The sequence below is a fragment of the Eucalyptus grandis genome, chromosome 6, assembly GCF_016545825.1.
Source record: "Eucalyptus grandis isolate ANBG69807.140 chromosome 6, ASM1654582v1, whole genome shotgun sequence".
NCBI classification, from domain to species: domain Eukaryota; kingdom Viridiplantae; phylum Streptophyta; class Magnoliopsida; order Myrtales; family Myrtaceae; genus Eucalyptus; species Eucalyptus grandis.
The window spans coordinates 19,033,032-19,048,721 of NC_052617.1; the positions used below are offsets into that span (position 1 = coordinate 19,033,032).

Below are 15,690 nucleotides of genomic sequence, written 5' to 3' on the forward strand. Positions count from 1 at the left end.
CCTCATTTTCTCGCGAGAGGAAACGGCGAGAAACTCTCATTTTCTCATCTCCCTCTCTCTCTTCTTTCTCTCTCAGCCTCTCTGCGCACGGACAGAAGTGACGAGCGCCGAGGAGGAGCAGGAGGAGGAGGAGAGGAAGAAGCCGGGACCTCATCGCGCCGAGCCGCGCGCCGAGCCGTAGCGCCGAGCTATGTCGACGGAGTACCAGGCGCCGGCCCCTCCGCTCGCGAGGAAGCTCGCGAGCGGGCGGAGCTTCGGCGGGACGAGCGTCTACGACGGCGTCTTCGCCGGCGCGGGCAAGTGCGGGGCCGCCCGCGCCTCTTCCCGGTCGGAGGACTACGCCGAGATCTTCGGGGGCTCCTCCGGGGACGCGCGCCGGTCCTCGATCCCCGTGCTCCGCTTCCCCGGCCTCCACGAGCGGAAGGCCGCGGTGGACGTTCGGAGGTCGAAGCTCGATTACTCCAGAATCTTCGGCGGCTTCGGCGATCTCGGGGGCGACGTGGCGTCGTACGAGGAGCTGGTGAACGAGCACGCCGAGAGGAGGAGCGTGGCAGATGGAGCGAGGCAAGTTCGCGTCCCTGTTTTTTTTTTCGGCTTGCTTTGCATGCGGCGGTGTTTCCGTTGAATGGGCGTTGAATGACGAGCACGTAGCGACTCCAGTTGCTGGGGGTTGCTGTTGTGCTGACCGGAACAGGAGTGTGTTGTTCGATCGGCTTTGAATGGCCTCTGTTTGCTGTGATAATGCGCAAGTTCTGTCTTTTATTTCCATGAGCTTCATCCAGTACTGAGTACGGACTTTTGGTAAGTCAAAAGGCTGAAGAATGCGGCTTTGCTGGCTAAAGAATGGCCGTGTTTGCACATTGTGATAGCTTTTCTTTAGTTAGATTTTAGAGTGGGCTATTTCGGACAGGGATGCCTTTGTTTTGTGGGTCGTCGTTTGAAATGGTAATGCGTGACAGAAACATTTAAGTTTCGGATTTTTACGAGGTACACCCTCCCCTTCAATTTAGGCTCTCTGCTATAGAGGAAATTTGAATTCTAAAGGAGGAGAAGCAAGAACTCCGGAGATAGAGTACTCTGGCAAAGGATATTTCTTGTCTAGGGCTTAATTCATTCAATGCTTGTCAACCCAGCTTAATTAGTCTTTATATTGATACGAATCTGTGGAGAGCTTATAAGGTTTCTCAAAAAGTGAGCTTTTGGATTCAAGAGGGATGATTTTCATTATGTACAAGTTGGACACCGGACACCAAGTACTTGAAATAGCTCACGATTCTGTTTGCTCTTCTTTTGTCATACTTTGCGACCCAGTTCACCCTTGACTGTATCTTTGTTTGTGCTTGAGCTAAACTCGTGACCATGTGATGTGACTGGATTTACGTTTCTACTTGTCTAGGACACAAGATAGCATGAGGTCCTCTTCAAAGTTGTCCGCTGGTAGTTTGAATGAGACTCAGGTTTCATCTCGTGAAGCATCATACCATTCACGTGATAGGGAGAAGAAGTTCAATGTCTCTTATAGCAAAGTAAATTTGGAAACCAATGGCGAAACAAATAAGAAAGTGCACATTACCCAGCTTGGAGATGTACCAGGATATGCCCATGTAATTGAAGAATCTGCTCTCTTGGAACAGTCGAAAGGTAATAAGCCAAAGTCTGTGGTCGAGAATGGTCATGCTAGTAAAGATGCTGGTGATGGTGTGGTCAAAGCCAACAATTACGAGAAAGCCAAGTCAGGAGTCTTGGCTACTGGTTCTGACAAACCTTCTACTAAAGAAGGAATCTCCATTCAGAAATCTGATCAAAACAGATCTTTTTCAAATGATCTGTTATTTGACGCATATGAGTATGGGTTTAGAAAGGAACCTTTTGGAGCTCAAACTCCCATTAATGTCTCATCTAACTCAAAAAAATTTGGGGTTTCTCCAAGCAGTGCTTTCGAGGATGCTGCCGGTGTTTATTCGCCACCTGACTTTGATGAGAATGTGGATGCAAATTCAGTTGCAGCTGCCTCTGCAGCTGCGGTGAAGAAAGCAATTGAGAAGGCTCAAGCAAAAATTAAAGTTGCAAGGGAACTAATGGAAAGACGGAAGGAAGGTCTTCAAGGTCATGTAAACTTTAAGGAAAAGATCTGGGCCGATGACAAGAGGGCACGGAAAATGGCTAGGAAAGCTAACAGATGCAGTGACAAGGAGAAGGAACATCAGGTAATGCGTGAAACCAATACTCCAGCACAGTTGACTGCAAGGGCTAGAGGGGTCAATAATGTAAAACCAGGCTCTGTAAATGTAGAATCTGGTGATGAGGAGAACCTTGCCAGTTCAAAAGCATTCTCTGGAGGCATACTTCAGCAGGCAAATAAAGAAATTTGTGCAGATTTGAGGCTACGAAAGGTAGGGGAAGAAGCAGAAAATTCTTATCAAGCTGCTGAAACAAAGCAAAATGCATCAGTGACGATAGAGCAGCAGAAGGAAGGGATTGGATGCAGTGACAAGGAGAAGGAACATCAGGTAATACGTGAAACCGATACTCCAGCACAGTTGACTGCAAGGGCTATAGGGGTCAATAATGTAGAACCAGGCTCTGTAAATGTAGAATCTGGTGATGAGGAGAAACTTGCCAGTTCAAAAGCATTCTCTGGAGGCATACTTCAGCAGGCAAACAAAGAAATTCGTGCAGATTTGAGGCTACGAAAGGTGGAGGAAGAAGCAGAAAATTCTTATCAAGCTGCTGAAACAAAGCAAAATGCATCAGCAACGATAGAGCAGCAGAAGGAAGGGATTGGAGTGAATGATATGGCGCCATCTTGTGATGAGCATTCAAGTGAAACCCCGGCAAAGATAGATTTTGAGAAGGCAGCAGAAGTTGGTTATTCACTGACAACTGTTGAAGAGACTCTGGATCAGGAGAAACTTGATGAAAATCTGCTTGGAGTAAGAGGGACACAAGAAGGTGACAAGCAAGAAGTCAAGGTCCAATCTGCTCAGGGATTGAATCATACAGTAGAGAGTGAAATTAAGGGAGAAGTAACACTGGAGCAAGAAGGCAGTCTGTGGAAGTTCATGAAAATTTTTAATCCTTGGCAGTATCAGGATAAACCAAAGGAATTGAACAAATCCGAGTTTGAGAAAAGGCTTGAAGCTCAGGAGTTGGAGGAAAATAATTTACGGAGTGTAGGGGAGGAGTGTGATTGGGAAGGGAATGAGATGAAACAAATAGAAGCTCACGAGGGAGAACCGATTAATGCACATAATCATAAATGTGAGGGTGAGATGAGCAATGGCACATTGAAAGAGATGAGTAGCCAAGAAGATGAGGCACTGCAAGATACTTGTGAGAGGTTGGTGGTTGAGAGAGAACGAGAGGAGACTTGCAACCCTAAAGAAAACGATGATGAGCATGACAACTTTGGCATGGGATCAGATGGTGAAGCAATGCTGGAGACACTCCATCAGCAGGAAAGATTGATGGAGAGATCTCATGATTTAGTTGAATCTAAGGAAGTCAAAGGACTTGAAGAAGAAAAAGAAGTGGGAGATATTCCCAAGGTTGCACGAGCAGACGTGAATGAAGAGATACACGAGGATACTAAGCAGATGAATGCTGATGCTGGACAGCAAGAAGCTTTTATTAGCATAGAGACTGATAATATGGAGGAACTCGTTGAAAAGGGAGTGGAAGATGAAGTAGAAGAAAGTCATGAAAGTCAGAATAGGGATCATAATGCAATTTGTACATCTAGCAGGGAGGCGTGTGAGGAGCTTATCGGTACTCAAGAAGGTGATGAACCCAACGATTCCATTGAAAATATTGATGTACATATGATGGATGAAAAGGAAAATGAAGGGGATGAAAGGATGGTGGAAATGAATTCTTCTGTTCGAGAGGAAGAAGATGACTGCAGCTCAGGATCCTCTACAGATGATTATGACTTGGAGAAAAGATGTAAAGTTGAAGCAAGTGATATAACCTGCTTCATGTTGAGAGCCAATGAAACGAATCCAGAGGTAGGTGAAGCCACTGCGACCCTTGAATTTAGGGAGAATTACGTGAACTTGAGCGATGCAGGGATGAGTAGTGCAGAAAAACAAAATGAACAAGACGTACCAGAATCCAATACGATTCCAAATTTGGAAGTGCCTGTGCAAGGATTGGCTCCTGAATTGAACAACTATGGTGATGATCTGAATGAGGCTGAAATTTCCTTGAACTGGAAAGAAGAGGCCGAATCCTCCAAATCCGAAGAAGTGAATAGTGATGTAGGATCTTCTGATAAAGGTGGAAGTTTTGATGATGAAATGACTATGCAACCTGAGCAGATTAATGGTACCTTCAAGCAGGAAGAGAGAACTCGGGAAGCACATCAAAGTATTGAAACTAGTCAAAGTAAGGTAAAAATCGAGGAGAATCATTACACAACCCTGACAATGGAAGAGAGGATATCTGAAGATTGTCAACAAAAGGAAATAGGGCCGGACAAAGAATGCTTTAAGAAAGTTGATGAAGAAAAAGAGAGGGAAAGGGCACGCGAAAAGGAAAGATTAGCAGTTGAAAGAGCAATCCGTGAAGCACGTGAAAGGGCTTATGCTGAGGCGCGGGAAAGGGCAGAAAAGGCTGCTGTGGGAAAAGCAACCATTGAAGCCCGACAGCGAGTAATGGGCCAAGCTCGGGAGAAGACAGGGAAGGCTTCTACTGAAACAAATGGTAAATTAAGCGAAAAAATTTCTGTAGAGGCCAGACTTAAAACTGAACGTGCTGCTGTAGAAAGAGCAACTGCAGAAGCACGGGAGCGTGCCCTTGAAAAGGCATTGGCTGAAAAGTTGTCTGGTGCTGGCAAAGATCGCAAACTCAGACAGAGATCGTCACATGTAAGTACTTTCCATTTATGATCTCTCTTCTCTTCTTTGTGGGATATGATACATGGTGGAGGAGCTCATCTTACTATCTTTGTAGGATCCACAACATAGAGGCTCGTGCCCTTCCAGTGATTCAAGACATCCAAAGTCTTCAGATACTAATGGTATGTCTTAAAGAATTTCACTACCTTTGATGACACGTGCTCGTGCATCCGCACGTATGCACTTCACTGTATGTTTTAGAATATGTGGCCAAGCAAGCAAAGGAAATGGGTGAATCCTAGTAACTCGTAGTCGATGTTTCACTAGACGAAACGCAATCATGCTTTTTTTTATGTTACCTTTCAAAAAGCGATGAATTGTTCCGAGTCCTGATTAGTAACTCCGAGCACTATCCCTTGTCTCATGAAGCTGCTGGCTCAGGTGAGAAATCTGAAGGGACAAATAACGAATCAGCTCAGAGGCGTAAAGCTAGATTGGAGAGGTATCAAAGAACAGCAGAACGTGCGGTATGGCTCCTGCTTTTCTTTACGCTTTAAAATAAATAGATTTTCTGACATGTGATGAGCTTAATATTGTGCTCTCTCATCTCAGGCAACGGCTCTTGCAGAGAAGAATAAGCGCGATCTTCTTGCTCAGAGAGAGCAAGTGGAAAGAAATGTAAGTCTTTGCGACTTGGTTTGATAATTTTTCGCTCCTTTAGCCAAGAGGGCAGAGATATTTGCAGTGCAAAAAAAATTTGTCTTATTTCCTTTGGCTTCCACTGCAGAGGTTGGCGGAATCTCTTGATGCTGATATTAAAAGGTGGTCAAGTGGGAAGCTAGGAAACTTGCGTGCTCTGCTGTCAACGCTACAATATGTATGGGCTAATTTCTTCTCTCTCTCTCTCTCTCTCTCTCTCTACACTTCATTTGATAGATAAAACTTGCTCGACCTATTAAAAAGTTTACTTGCTTAAAACGAAGGGGGTGCCTAGATACCCTCAGTTGATGGCTTTGCTTTAGATCTGATGTTGCAGACCAATAGCTTTTCTTGAAAGTAAACTAGCATAAAAAGAATCCTAACAGTGTGTTGCCATTATTATATAGCGCAACTTTGACTTTTACCCCTCAAGAGGTTCCACCCTATTTATGTCAGTATTCAATATCCCTCTTTACAGCATTTTTCTTTACTATCGTCGAGAAGCCACTTGCAAATTCGCTTCTTAAGCTGTATGCACCTTTGGCTTCTTAGCGAGAAACAGATGGAGATGTTTAGTTTACAGTTTGGTTAAGACAGCCGCACATCTCAATGATCTTTTCTCCTTAATTGCAGATATTAGGGCCTGATAGCGGTTGGCAGCCTGTTACCTTGACAGAAATTGTAACTACGGCTGCTGTAAAGAAAGCATACCGGAAAGCCACCCTTTGTGTCCATCCAGACAAACTGCAGCAGCGAGGTGCTAGCTTGCAGCAGAAGTACATCTGCGAAAAGGTTTTCGATCTCTTAAAGGTCTGTTGCCATTATAATCATGAGCTTTCATCACTTCCATCACAATAGTTGAGATAAACTTTCATCTTTCATTGCGGCAACTAACCACCTTCACTTGAAAGCAAAATCCTGATTTTAGTTTCACACTTCGTAACAAGGATGTTTTTATTGTTGATTATGTTATTCCAGGAAGCGTGGAACAAGTTCAGCAGCGCCGAAGAAAGATGAGACCTGTGTGTACCCTGAAAATGCTATTCCTTGCTTTTTTTTTCTATTGTGAACAAACTAACCTGTAATTTATGCTCTGAAATAATTACGAGTAGAAAAGTTCTGAGCCATTCTTTCCAAATGTGTAGCTGTTTCCAAAGATTGAGGTGAGGAACATTAAGTCTTTGTAGTCACTAGTCCTAATTTTAAAAGTCAAAATTGACATTGGAATGTTGCAGTTAAAAACTTAAAATGCACAGCCACTTCAACATGACTCTACACATCATATATGGAGCGAGGGGCTTGCGTTCACTCCGTGAAGGAGAGAGGTAAGCAATTAATTTGACAGAATTTCACCAATTCGGATTTCAGAAGAATCTATTTCCTTCTAAGAAAAAGGGAAAGATGAATATACAATCGGTAAGAACATGAGGAGCGTTATGATTTTTTTTTTTTTTTTTTTTTTTGGTAAGTGCGTTATGATGGTTTTGGTTCCTCCTATTTACTATTAATTTCGTGTTTACTGGAAAATCTCTCATGAAAAGTTACGTGCAATACAAAAAAGAAAAAAAGATCGCTCGAAAAAAATGCCTGAGCGATGAGATACTCTCTCCTCAAATTTTGCCACTTTCGAATTTCTTGCAACTGGCCAGAGGAAAGGAGACGCGTTCCTATAGTTTGATTCCCTTTTATTCTCCAATAATTTCGTGGTTGTAAGGGAATTTTTCTCCAAAAGTCATGCGGAGCCATATAAAAGATCTACCCAAAAAAGATTTCCAAGTGATGAGATCTTCTCTCTTACGAAATTTTACCTTCTCTAAGTTAATGAATATGGCGCCCAACTTTGTACTCCAAACTCTTTAAAGTTACAATAAAGTTACAATAAGTAATTAACTGAAAGCTCCAAAAACTAATAATACAGTACTGGACTTTAAAAGGAGTTAAACATTCTATACTAAGGGCAGTTCAAGCATCGTAAACTCTGGCGATGCGAAACCTCGTAAGGTGATGTAAAAAGCTCGCGTTCATCTCCTTACCTCATTGCGCTTGTGTTCACAAGTTACATAACAACGGCTCTCACTATGGACAAAGGCATGGCCTGTTTGCGATCCTGTCATGTATAGCTCTTCCATCTCTTGTCCTCATATTCATGTACTGCGAAGAGCCCAGGTTCGAGTTGCAGAGGGTTTGCATGCCATCGCTGCTCAAGAAAAGAAAATAACATGACTATCTATGGTCATAGGTTCTGGTTCTAAGCTTGACTTAGGCAATGATATGTTGTGTCGAAAATCAATCTGTCAAAGGAGATGATTTTTGTTTCCTCAGGTTGTTCTCTTGCAATGTCGATGATTATGCCACCGTCAATAGGTTTCTCATTGTATCTATCACGGTCCAACTCTCCACGTGTGGGGAAATGACATGGTCCTCCTACAACTAAAAAATGCAACTTCAAATACAAACCAATATAAACAAGTTATCAAAGTATATATCTATCTATGTATCTGATAAAATGGCGAGTGTATTACAGAATTAGAATTCTAAAATATACAAAATAAATATATACATCACTATAGACAATTACCAAACCCAACAAATTTCATCTTATGTGCATATACGATTATTTAAACTCATACCCAAAATTTTAAATATAAAAAATTTCTGCTAATAGCATTCTTTTCATACTTGCCGCTTGCCGAAAAACTTGAAAATGATTTGAGATTAATGGAATAAGCAATCATTACTCAGTAAGTAATACATACCTCTTTTAAGTCAATGGAGCATCCACTATGCATAATTATAAACCCATACCATAAGCTCATTTATCCAAATTCAGTATTTATACACAAACAACACCAAAAATTTAGTTATAACATTTCAACAAACTTTTCAACATATCATAAATGCCCATTTGATTAGCAATATCAAATCAAAAATCAACATACATCCCTTTGATCAATTTAATGCTCAATATCCAACAATGACGAAGGCTACCAAGATCCTCCTTAGCTAGGTCTCTACCTTTATCAACATATGGCTTGGCCCATAATGATATCTTGAACAACTTATACATGGTCATAACGTCTTGATGAATTCATAACGTAGTGGCAATGAGCATAAAATCATGGAATCTTCCTTTGCAATCCACAAATCTTATCTAGAATCCATTTCATAAATCAGATTCATTAACCAAAACATATAAGCTTTCACAATTCAATTCATCAAGCATAATAAATTTCATAAATCAAATTCATGAATCAATGAATATAATCTTTCAGCAATCCTTTTGATAAAGCATTTTTCAAGCCATTTACAAATAATCAAATTTGACTATTTTAAAAGATTCTTTCCCATATCCAATTATCAAAAGGATAGTAAACGCTCGATCCAACTTTATGTAATAAATATATTTAAAACACCAGCTTTCCTTTTTAACAAAATTATACTGTGCTCTTTTAATTACTCATAATATATCTAATTATTACCATTATCATGATATCGGTTTACAAAATCAAATAATAGATAAGCATCACTCATGTGTCACGGGTCGATAATTTCCTTGGCCACAGATTAACCTGTGTGGCGCCTCGCGAATGGAATTCACCAAGCCATCCTTCTTTCTATAGTTGTTCCAATGAACAATACGATGAATGACTCTTTTCAAACGAGATTGTAACACGTCCAGTTTGGTTTAGGCATCTAATCCATTGAGCGAGAAAGCAGTCATCTTTAGGCTCAACAACTAGTTTTGGCCTGCCATGGCTTCATTAGGAGAGCGACATTAGCTCTTGACCAGTTTGTGCACATGAGGTCAATCTCGCCTTCAGAGCTCCTAAGTAATCTTATCCTTCTATTCTAAAACTCCTAGCATCAACTGTCTTGACGCCACTCCCATAGATCAGTTGTGTTGATCCTCTTTGCGCTCTCGCTCTTCACTCGATAACCCCAAACTTCACTCTCAAGGGTTCACGGGTACGGGAGAATCACGGATCGTGTCAAACTCCCCCTCCCAATTTCGTAATGCCTTCGTTGCGGGCTGTTTTGTCGCTTTCTTGCGTTTCCCTAATCATCAGTTACACTTCTTGGAACTTACATAGATAGCAACGCTCACCTAACAGAACAAGTCACACCACTCCATTGCTTGCTTCTCCTGATCAAACCTATTCACAAATCTCCAAACACTTGTACTCCCTGACAAGTGCGGCACCCCTAAACAACTGCACCCATATGGCAGCACTTTCTTTTGCCTACTAAGCTCTTCCCGATCTCTGCAAGCCAATAGAGGGTCCTCCTTGGTGGAAACATGATCGTAGACCTTTTCTTAAGATTCGCTCATTGCTCCAGGAATGTTATCCTTATTTAGCGAATAATTTGGTTCCTTCCTAGGCCCCCATTGCCATCTTAGAAGCTAGACAAGAGCCGCATGTTATCTGAGCCCTTTTGGCCTGACAATCACTCTCTGCCCTCATAGGACCGGGAAGACCACAGGTTTTTCCCCAAATCACCCACATATTGGAAGGATTCCTATTCTAATACCATTTGTCACGAGTCAATAATTTCCTTGACCGCGGATTAACCTGTGCGGCGCCTGATGAACGGAATTCACCAAGCCAACTTTCTTTCTATAGTTGTTCCAATGAACAATACGGTGAATAGCTCTTTTCATACGAGATCGTACCATGTCTAGCTTGGTTCGGGCGTCTAGTCCATTAAGCAAGACAACAACCCTCTTTAGGCCTAACAACTGGTTTCGGCCTGTCATGACCTCATTAGGAGAGCAACATCAGCTCTTGACCAGTTTGTGCACGGGAGGCCAACCCTACCTTTAAAGCTCCTAAGTAATATTATCCTTTTATTCTAGAACTCCTAGCACTAACCGTCTTAACGCCATTCCCACGGACCAGTTGTGTCCATTCTCTCTGTGCCCTCGCTCTTCACTTGATAACTCCAAACTTCACTCCCAAAGGTTCACGGGTACAGGAGAATTACAGATTGTGTCACATGGCTAACCAAAAGCCAAATCAATAGTTACGTGGCTCGGAAAGTTTTGAAATTTGAGCACTTCGAAACGGTGTTAGTTCAATTTGGCGAAAACTTCGAAATGAGAGTGAACCAAAACCCTTTCTTCTCTCCTAATTTTCTTTCTTTTTCCTTAATTATTTTCTGAATTTGGCCAAATTAATCCCCCTCTGTGCGCGTGCACGGGCGCGCCAATTCTCTTAATTTCAAGAAGGCCAAACATATTGCACTTCTCATATTTATAGCCTCTTTGGCGGTGGACGTGGTGATTATTTTTTTCTTTTTGGTAAATAGAAGGTACATAACTAAGAAAAATTAACATCTAGAGTCTACAATCCCAACTGTATCACTAAGCAAATATATGAGATAATTCTCTAGGAGGCTGCAAGTATAACATAGTATACGCTTTGTTATAAGATATCAACATGTCGATTGCCTTCCCGAAAAAATGTGATGAATTTTGAACTTAAAATGAGAGTTCAGTAATCTTATTATATCTTTAAATAGTACTGATCCAGTGTCATATGCTATTCTCTCTTGGTTAACGACTTCTGTAATAATTTTGGAGTCCATGTCAATGATGAGCTTAATGAAACCTTGTTTTTTTGCGACGGTAAGTCCCAACCATAAAGCAAATAGTTATGCTTGTAAAGAGGAACATATTCCAAGAAATGAGGTAAAATCGCCAAGCTAGTCTTCTCCTTCATTTCTAAATAATCTTTTGGCTCGTGTAAGTCTAGGATTACCTTTAGATGCTCTCTGTGTTCAGACTAATCCATCCCAGAGGTGGAGCATCCCAGTCAACCATAATAGGAGAAGTATGTGATCCACTTTTAGACAAATTGATCACAGGTGAACTATGATTTCCTTCATATTAAAATGAAACTACTCATATAGGGGTGGAAGGAAAATCAAATTTTTCTTGGAAGAGTGACTTGTTTCGCCATTGCAAAAAAAAAAAGCCATATGCTCACACCAAAAGTAGTACTCCAATCATAGTGGGAATTAAATCTCCCGTTGTTTGCCAGGTTGAATTTCAACCATTGAGATACATTCATTGAGAAGAACTCTTCAAGATTATATTGTGGGACAAGGTCAACCCATATGTTCTAGATAACTAGACAATCCCACAAAACATGCATTGTTGTTTCCACTAAAGATTCACAACGCAAACAGTGATAATTACATCCCAAATTGTGAGATGTCCTCAATGCATTGGTTAATAAAAACATATGTGCTGCTAGCCAAAGGATCCGATGCGTTGTGGACCCCTTCATTTTCGTACAAGGGGTCATATCCCGTCAATTTTTTGATTGTCGATCCTTCTAATAATTTCACATACTGTCTTAACAAAGAAAGATCCACTATCATTACATTCTTACAATTGACTATCTTTCCCATCAGAGGCAACCGGTGGTTTGATTGCCGAATTATGAGGATTACATCTTTTGGTAAGATTTCCTGGAAAAGCGAAAAAGTTCCGATTCCCATTCCTTATATAATCACGTACTTTTTTGTCCGTTTTAGATAAAGTTGGCCAAATATTAAAAATTGCTTTATATAACATAGAATCATTAGGTTTAGCGTGAACAATATTTCTCTGTTGTGAATAGTATCTAGCATGCAAAAACTATGACCATAAAGAGTGGGGTTACATCTTGAAGCCCCATGCTAGTTTCATCAAGAAACCTTGGTACTAAACTTAAAGGGGTCTAAGACCAAGACCACTACATTTTTAGGCTTACAAACAGTCTTCTAATTTAAAAGGTGTATGCAATGCTTAGGTAGGTATAGACATTACTGCAGATTGAGCTAACGTAACGTGGCCTAACGTAACGTGGCCTACCATTGACAAGATGTGGGACTTGGGCTGACATTACTGCAGATTGAGCTGACAAGATGTGGGACTTGGGCTGGGAGTCGGCTCACTGTGTAATATTGTCTGCTTTCGACCCGGGCCCCATTGCCCATTGACAAGATGTGGGACTTGGGCTGACAGGCCCGTTGACAAGATGTGGGACTTGGGCTGACATTACTGCAGATTGAGCTGACAAGCGCAGCGGAAGCGAAAGTGTATATGAAACGCGTAACACAGATTAGAGGGACCCCAAGGCTTTATAAACTAGCCCCAGGACTCCCCCTTAAGCGATATGGGACTAAAGAGGACCCCTTCCCCTTCCCTTGGGCTGTTGTCTTAATGGTTGAAAAAGGCTTGAAGATATTCTTCCATGAGTCAAAGGCACACCTAGGTATTTGCCGAGATCTTAACATATTGCAAAGTCAAAAATATCGCTTTAAAATGTGTTTCAGTCCTAGAGAAGTATTTTTATGTAGAAAAGTTTGGTTTTAGACGATCTGGCCTGATCTTTGATAAAAATCCTCCAAGCACTCCAAGATGACATTCATACACCATGCGATAATCATAAGCATCAACTAGTGAGCCGCCTTTCCAACGATTCATGGCTAAGCAAGCATAAAGTTTCATGCGGCCTCCTGCATTTCTTCCACAATTAAACTTAATCTCATCTCTTAACGCACTACTAAATAAAAATTAATCTTAACCGCTCACTCAAAGTTTTCAGCTGTCACTGTAACCATGAAGAAAATAACTTTTGACAGAAACAGGCCTTCTTTATTCGTTATCACCATGGTACGTTGAATTGAAGCAGGGACAATATCCAGTTCATCAATCGATTGCGCATTATGCGAGACAACAGACAAGGGAAAAAGAAAAGAGTGCAGCGCCGCAGACGAGGGTATGTCTCAGCATGCGCCCTTCACGTGCTTCTCGTGCGAAAGAGGAAGCAGCCCTTTCTCTCTGCATGTCTCCACGGCTCCCACGAATATGTCCTCTAAGGTGTACTTGTACTTAAACCCCAAGTCCAACAGCTTCTTGGTACAGAAAGTGACACTCTGCATATTCTCATCCACTCCCTCGAACCTGCAAAATCATTACTATCATTAATATGATCCGATGCCCAATTCCCTATCCGGGACTACTCCTCCTATACACGAATGAAATGACGTACTCCGTGGGAATATCATATTCTGGGTATTTCTTCCTGAGCAAATTCGCGACCTCGAGGATGGAGGCATCGTGGGAGGAGCAGATGTACCGTCCCTTGGCTTCCGGGTGCTCGAACAAGAAGATGTGGGATTCGCAGAGATCGTCGGTGTGGACGAAGTGACCTTGCTTCATGATGGAGTAATGAGCTTCATTTCCTGGTTCAGAAGTGAAACATCGTGCAAAATGATCAAAGAGGAAAGATTGGTCTGATGTGTATAATGGATGCTATTTCACACCATGAAAGCTGCAATGGGTATGAGGTGAATCTTGGACTGTAAACCCCCCACACTCTCCCTTAGGCTGGCCTTGGCTTAAAAGTAAAGACCAGAACATCTCATTGCATTGGGCCATGCTAGAGCCCATTCAATCTAACGCATGGGCATCTTAGGCAATTCACAACCATGTAGGAAACTTCATGTAAGGTCTTCCTTTCACCTTACCTCAAAAAGTTTCAATTTGTAAGCTGATATCTTCCTTTTTTTTCCTTATCAATTCACAAATTGTGTACCACCAGTGTTTGGATAAGTCTCGAGTTTGATGATAACAGGGAGTTCTACTAATTCAGTAAACAATGAGTGAATTAACAGAAAAAAGGACCCTACTTGTGATTGGCGACAGGCCAGTGATAAGACTAGGTGGCATTGAGGACATGATAAAGGGGCCCACAACCAGACTTGGTATGATGCTGATGAGGTCAATGTTGTTCTCTTCCGCAAATTTCCAAGCTGCTTTCTCTGCCAGCGTCTTGGACACGAAATACATCTGCGTGACCAGCACGAAAATCCCTTCATGATTGATGAAACTTAGGAAAACAGTGTTCAAAGGAAAGAGCAGAAGACATAGACAGGGAATCGAAGGGAAAAAGGCGACGCGCGCGGTTTTACCGACCCATCCGGTCATCTTCGTGGCGAGCACGAAGTCCATGTCGGACCAGTCTTCCTCGCTGTAGACGGGCTTCCGGTGCTCTTGGACGTCGACAGTCCCAGCCGAGGAGGTGAACACGAGCCGCCGGACCGTCTTGGCCTTGGCGCATGCTCTCATGATGCCTAGAACTCCCTCCACCGTCGGTTTTATCACTTCATTCTGGGAAAAGAGAAATTAGGGAAGTCCCCGAGTTACTCCTCAGTTTTCTGATTTAATTGCATTGCATCATCTGACATTCATCTAGAACCACTCTATACGAATTAGACTTACTTGACAAGAACTGCCTATAATAAATAAAACCCTCAATAAACACAAAGCAAGCGAGCAAACAAAACAATCAGATTTACAAAATAAAGAAAAAAGAAATGTTCAATCTTCCTGTTCTTGCCATTTTGACCCCCTCCTTCCTCTACTCTAACGCGCTGCAGGCGGCTGCAGCTCACAAGCTTATGAAGAAACATGAGAAGGGAAGCTCGAGCACACGCGCGCATGCAATTTGTATAAATGACCGTCCACGGAGTAGGAGCGAAATTACAAACCTCGGGGTCCTTGGACTCGAAGTCCATGGGAGTGGCCACATGGAAGACGCCGGTGCAGCCATTGATGGCCTCGTCGAAGCTTCCTGCTTCGTTGAGGTCGGCCTTCCAGAGAGTCAGGTGCGTTTTCGCCTGGGGCAGGTCCAGCAGATGCTTCACCTTCTTCATGTTGTCTGGGTCAACACCAAAGGCACACGAAAGTCAAGACCATCGAACTCAGTAAAAAAGAACACTTCACCTCTCCAGACATCATCGGCTTATGCTAAATCCGGCAAATTGGGGAATATCGATTGTGCAGCAGCACGAGGATAAAATAAGGAGGATCGAAGATACTAACTGGGGTCACGGACGGTGGCGCGGACGGTGTACCCGCGCTCGAGCAACCTCATGACGAGCCACGAGCCGATGAACCCGGCGGCGCCGGTGACGCACACGACTTGCGCTTCCGATCCCATAGCTGCCGCTGATTCTTCTTCTTGTCCTTCTTTGATTGAAGTTGAGAAGATGGCTTTTTCTTTTGTCTGCTTTCCGATCTTGCAAGGTGATGGTTTTTAGCTGGGGGAGTGTGTGTGGAATTTGCATGGGCTGATATATAGTATGTGACTCCATTAAT

At 42.4% G+C, this 15,690-nt stretch overlaps 2 protein-coding genes across 4 annotated transcripts; one reads left to right on the forward strand and one right to left on the reverse strand.

Annotated features, from left to right (window-relative positions):
* LOC104448774 (auxilin-like protein 1) lies at window positions 1–6,730 on the forward strand. Of its 3 annotated transcripts, XM_039315200.1 has the most exons (9): window positions 2–564; window positions 1,397–2,192; window positions 2,496–4,868; window positions 4,954–5,020; window positions 5,268–5,365; window positions 5,451–5,516; window positions 5,626–5,715; window positions 6,171–6,347; window positions 6,516–6,730. In XM_039315200.1, the coding sequence occupies exons 1-9, from the start codon at window positions 191–193 to the stop codon at window positions 6,552–6,554; spliced, it is 4,080 nt and encodes a 1,359-aa protein (XP_039171134.1). In that variant the 5' UTR covers window positions 2–190; the 3' UTR covers window positions 6,555–6,730. The 3 variants fall into 3 exon arrangements, with proteins under 3 accessions (XP_039171133.1, XP_039171134.1, XP_039171132.1); XM_039315199.1 differs by having other exon boundaries at window positions 1–564; window positions 1,397–4,868; window positions 5,280–5,365; XM_039315198.1 differs by having other exon boundaries at window positions 1,397–4,868.
* A 6,345-nt stretch (window positions 6,731–13,075) lies between these two features.
* LOC104448776 (dihydroflavonol 4-reductase) lies at window positions 13,076–15,661 on the reverse strand. The gene is made up of 6 exons (XM_010062668.3): window positions 15,415–15,661; window positions 15,081–15,250; window positions 14,506–14,700; window positions 14,220–14,379; window positions 13,580–13,772; window positions 13,076–13,491 (listed from the first exon to the last, which is right to left on the reverse strand). Exons 1-6 carry the CDS (start codon window positions 15,530–15,532, stop codon window positions 13,314–13,316), a joined length of 1,014 nt encoding a protein of 337 aa, XP_010060970.1. The 5' UTR covers window positions 15,533–15,661; the 3' UTR covers window positions 13,076–13,313.
* Between the last annotated feature and the right edge of the window lie 29 nt (window positions 15,662–15,690).

What these genes read in the sequence shown, in the direction of transcription:
- LOC104448774 (XM_039315198.1), top strand. Translation starts at nt 191, where the DNA reads ATGTCGACGGAGTACCAGGCGCCGGCCCCTCCGCTCGCGAGGAAGCTC. An exon ending in AAAGAACAGCAGAACGTGCG is followed by an intron (nt 5,366 to 5,450) that starts GTATGGCTCCTG and finishes CTCTCATCTCAG; the next exon opens with GCAACGGCTCTTGCAGAGAA. An exon ending in GAGAGCAAGTGGAAAGAAAT is followed by an intron (nt 5,517 to 5,625) that starts GTAAGTCTTTGC and finishes CTTCCACTGCAG; the next exon opens with AGGTTGGCGGAATCTCTTGA.
- LOC104448776 (XM_010062668.3), bottom strand. Translation starts at nt 15,532, where the DNA reads ATGGGATCGGAAGCGCAAGTCGTGTGCGTCACCGGCGCCGCCGGGTTC. An exon ending in CCACGAAGATGACCGGATGG is followed by an intron (nt 14,380 to 14,505) that starts GTCGGTAAAACC and finishes CTGGTCACGCAG; the next exon opens with ATGTATTTCGTGTCCAAGAC. An exon ending in GAATATGATATTCCCACGGA is followed by an intron (nt 13,492 to 13,579) that starts GTACGTCATTTC and finishes ATGATTTTGCAG; the next exon opens with GTTCGAGGGAGTGGATGAGA.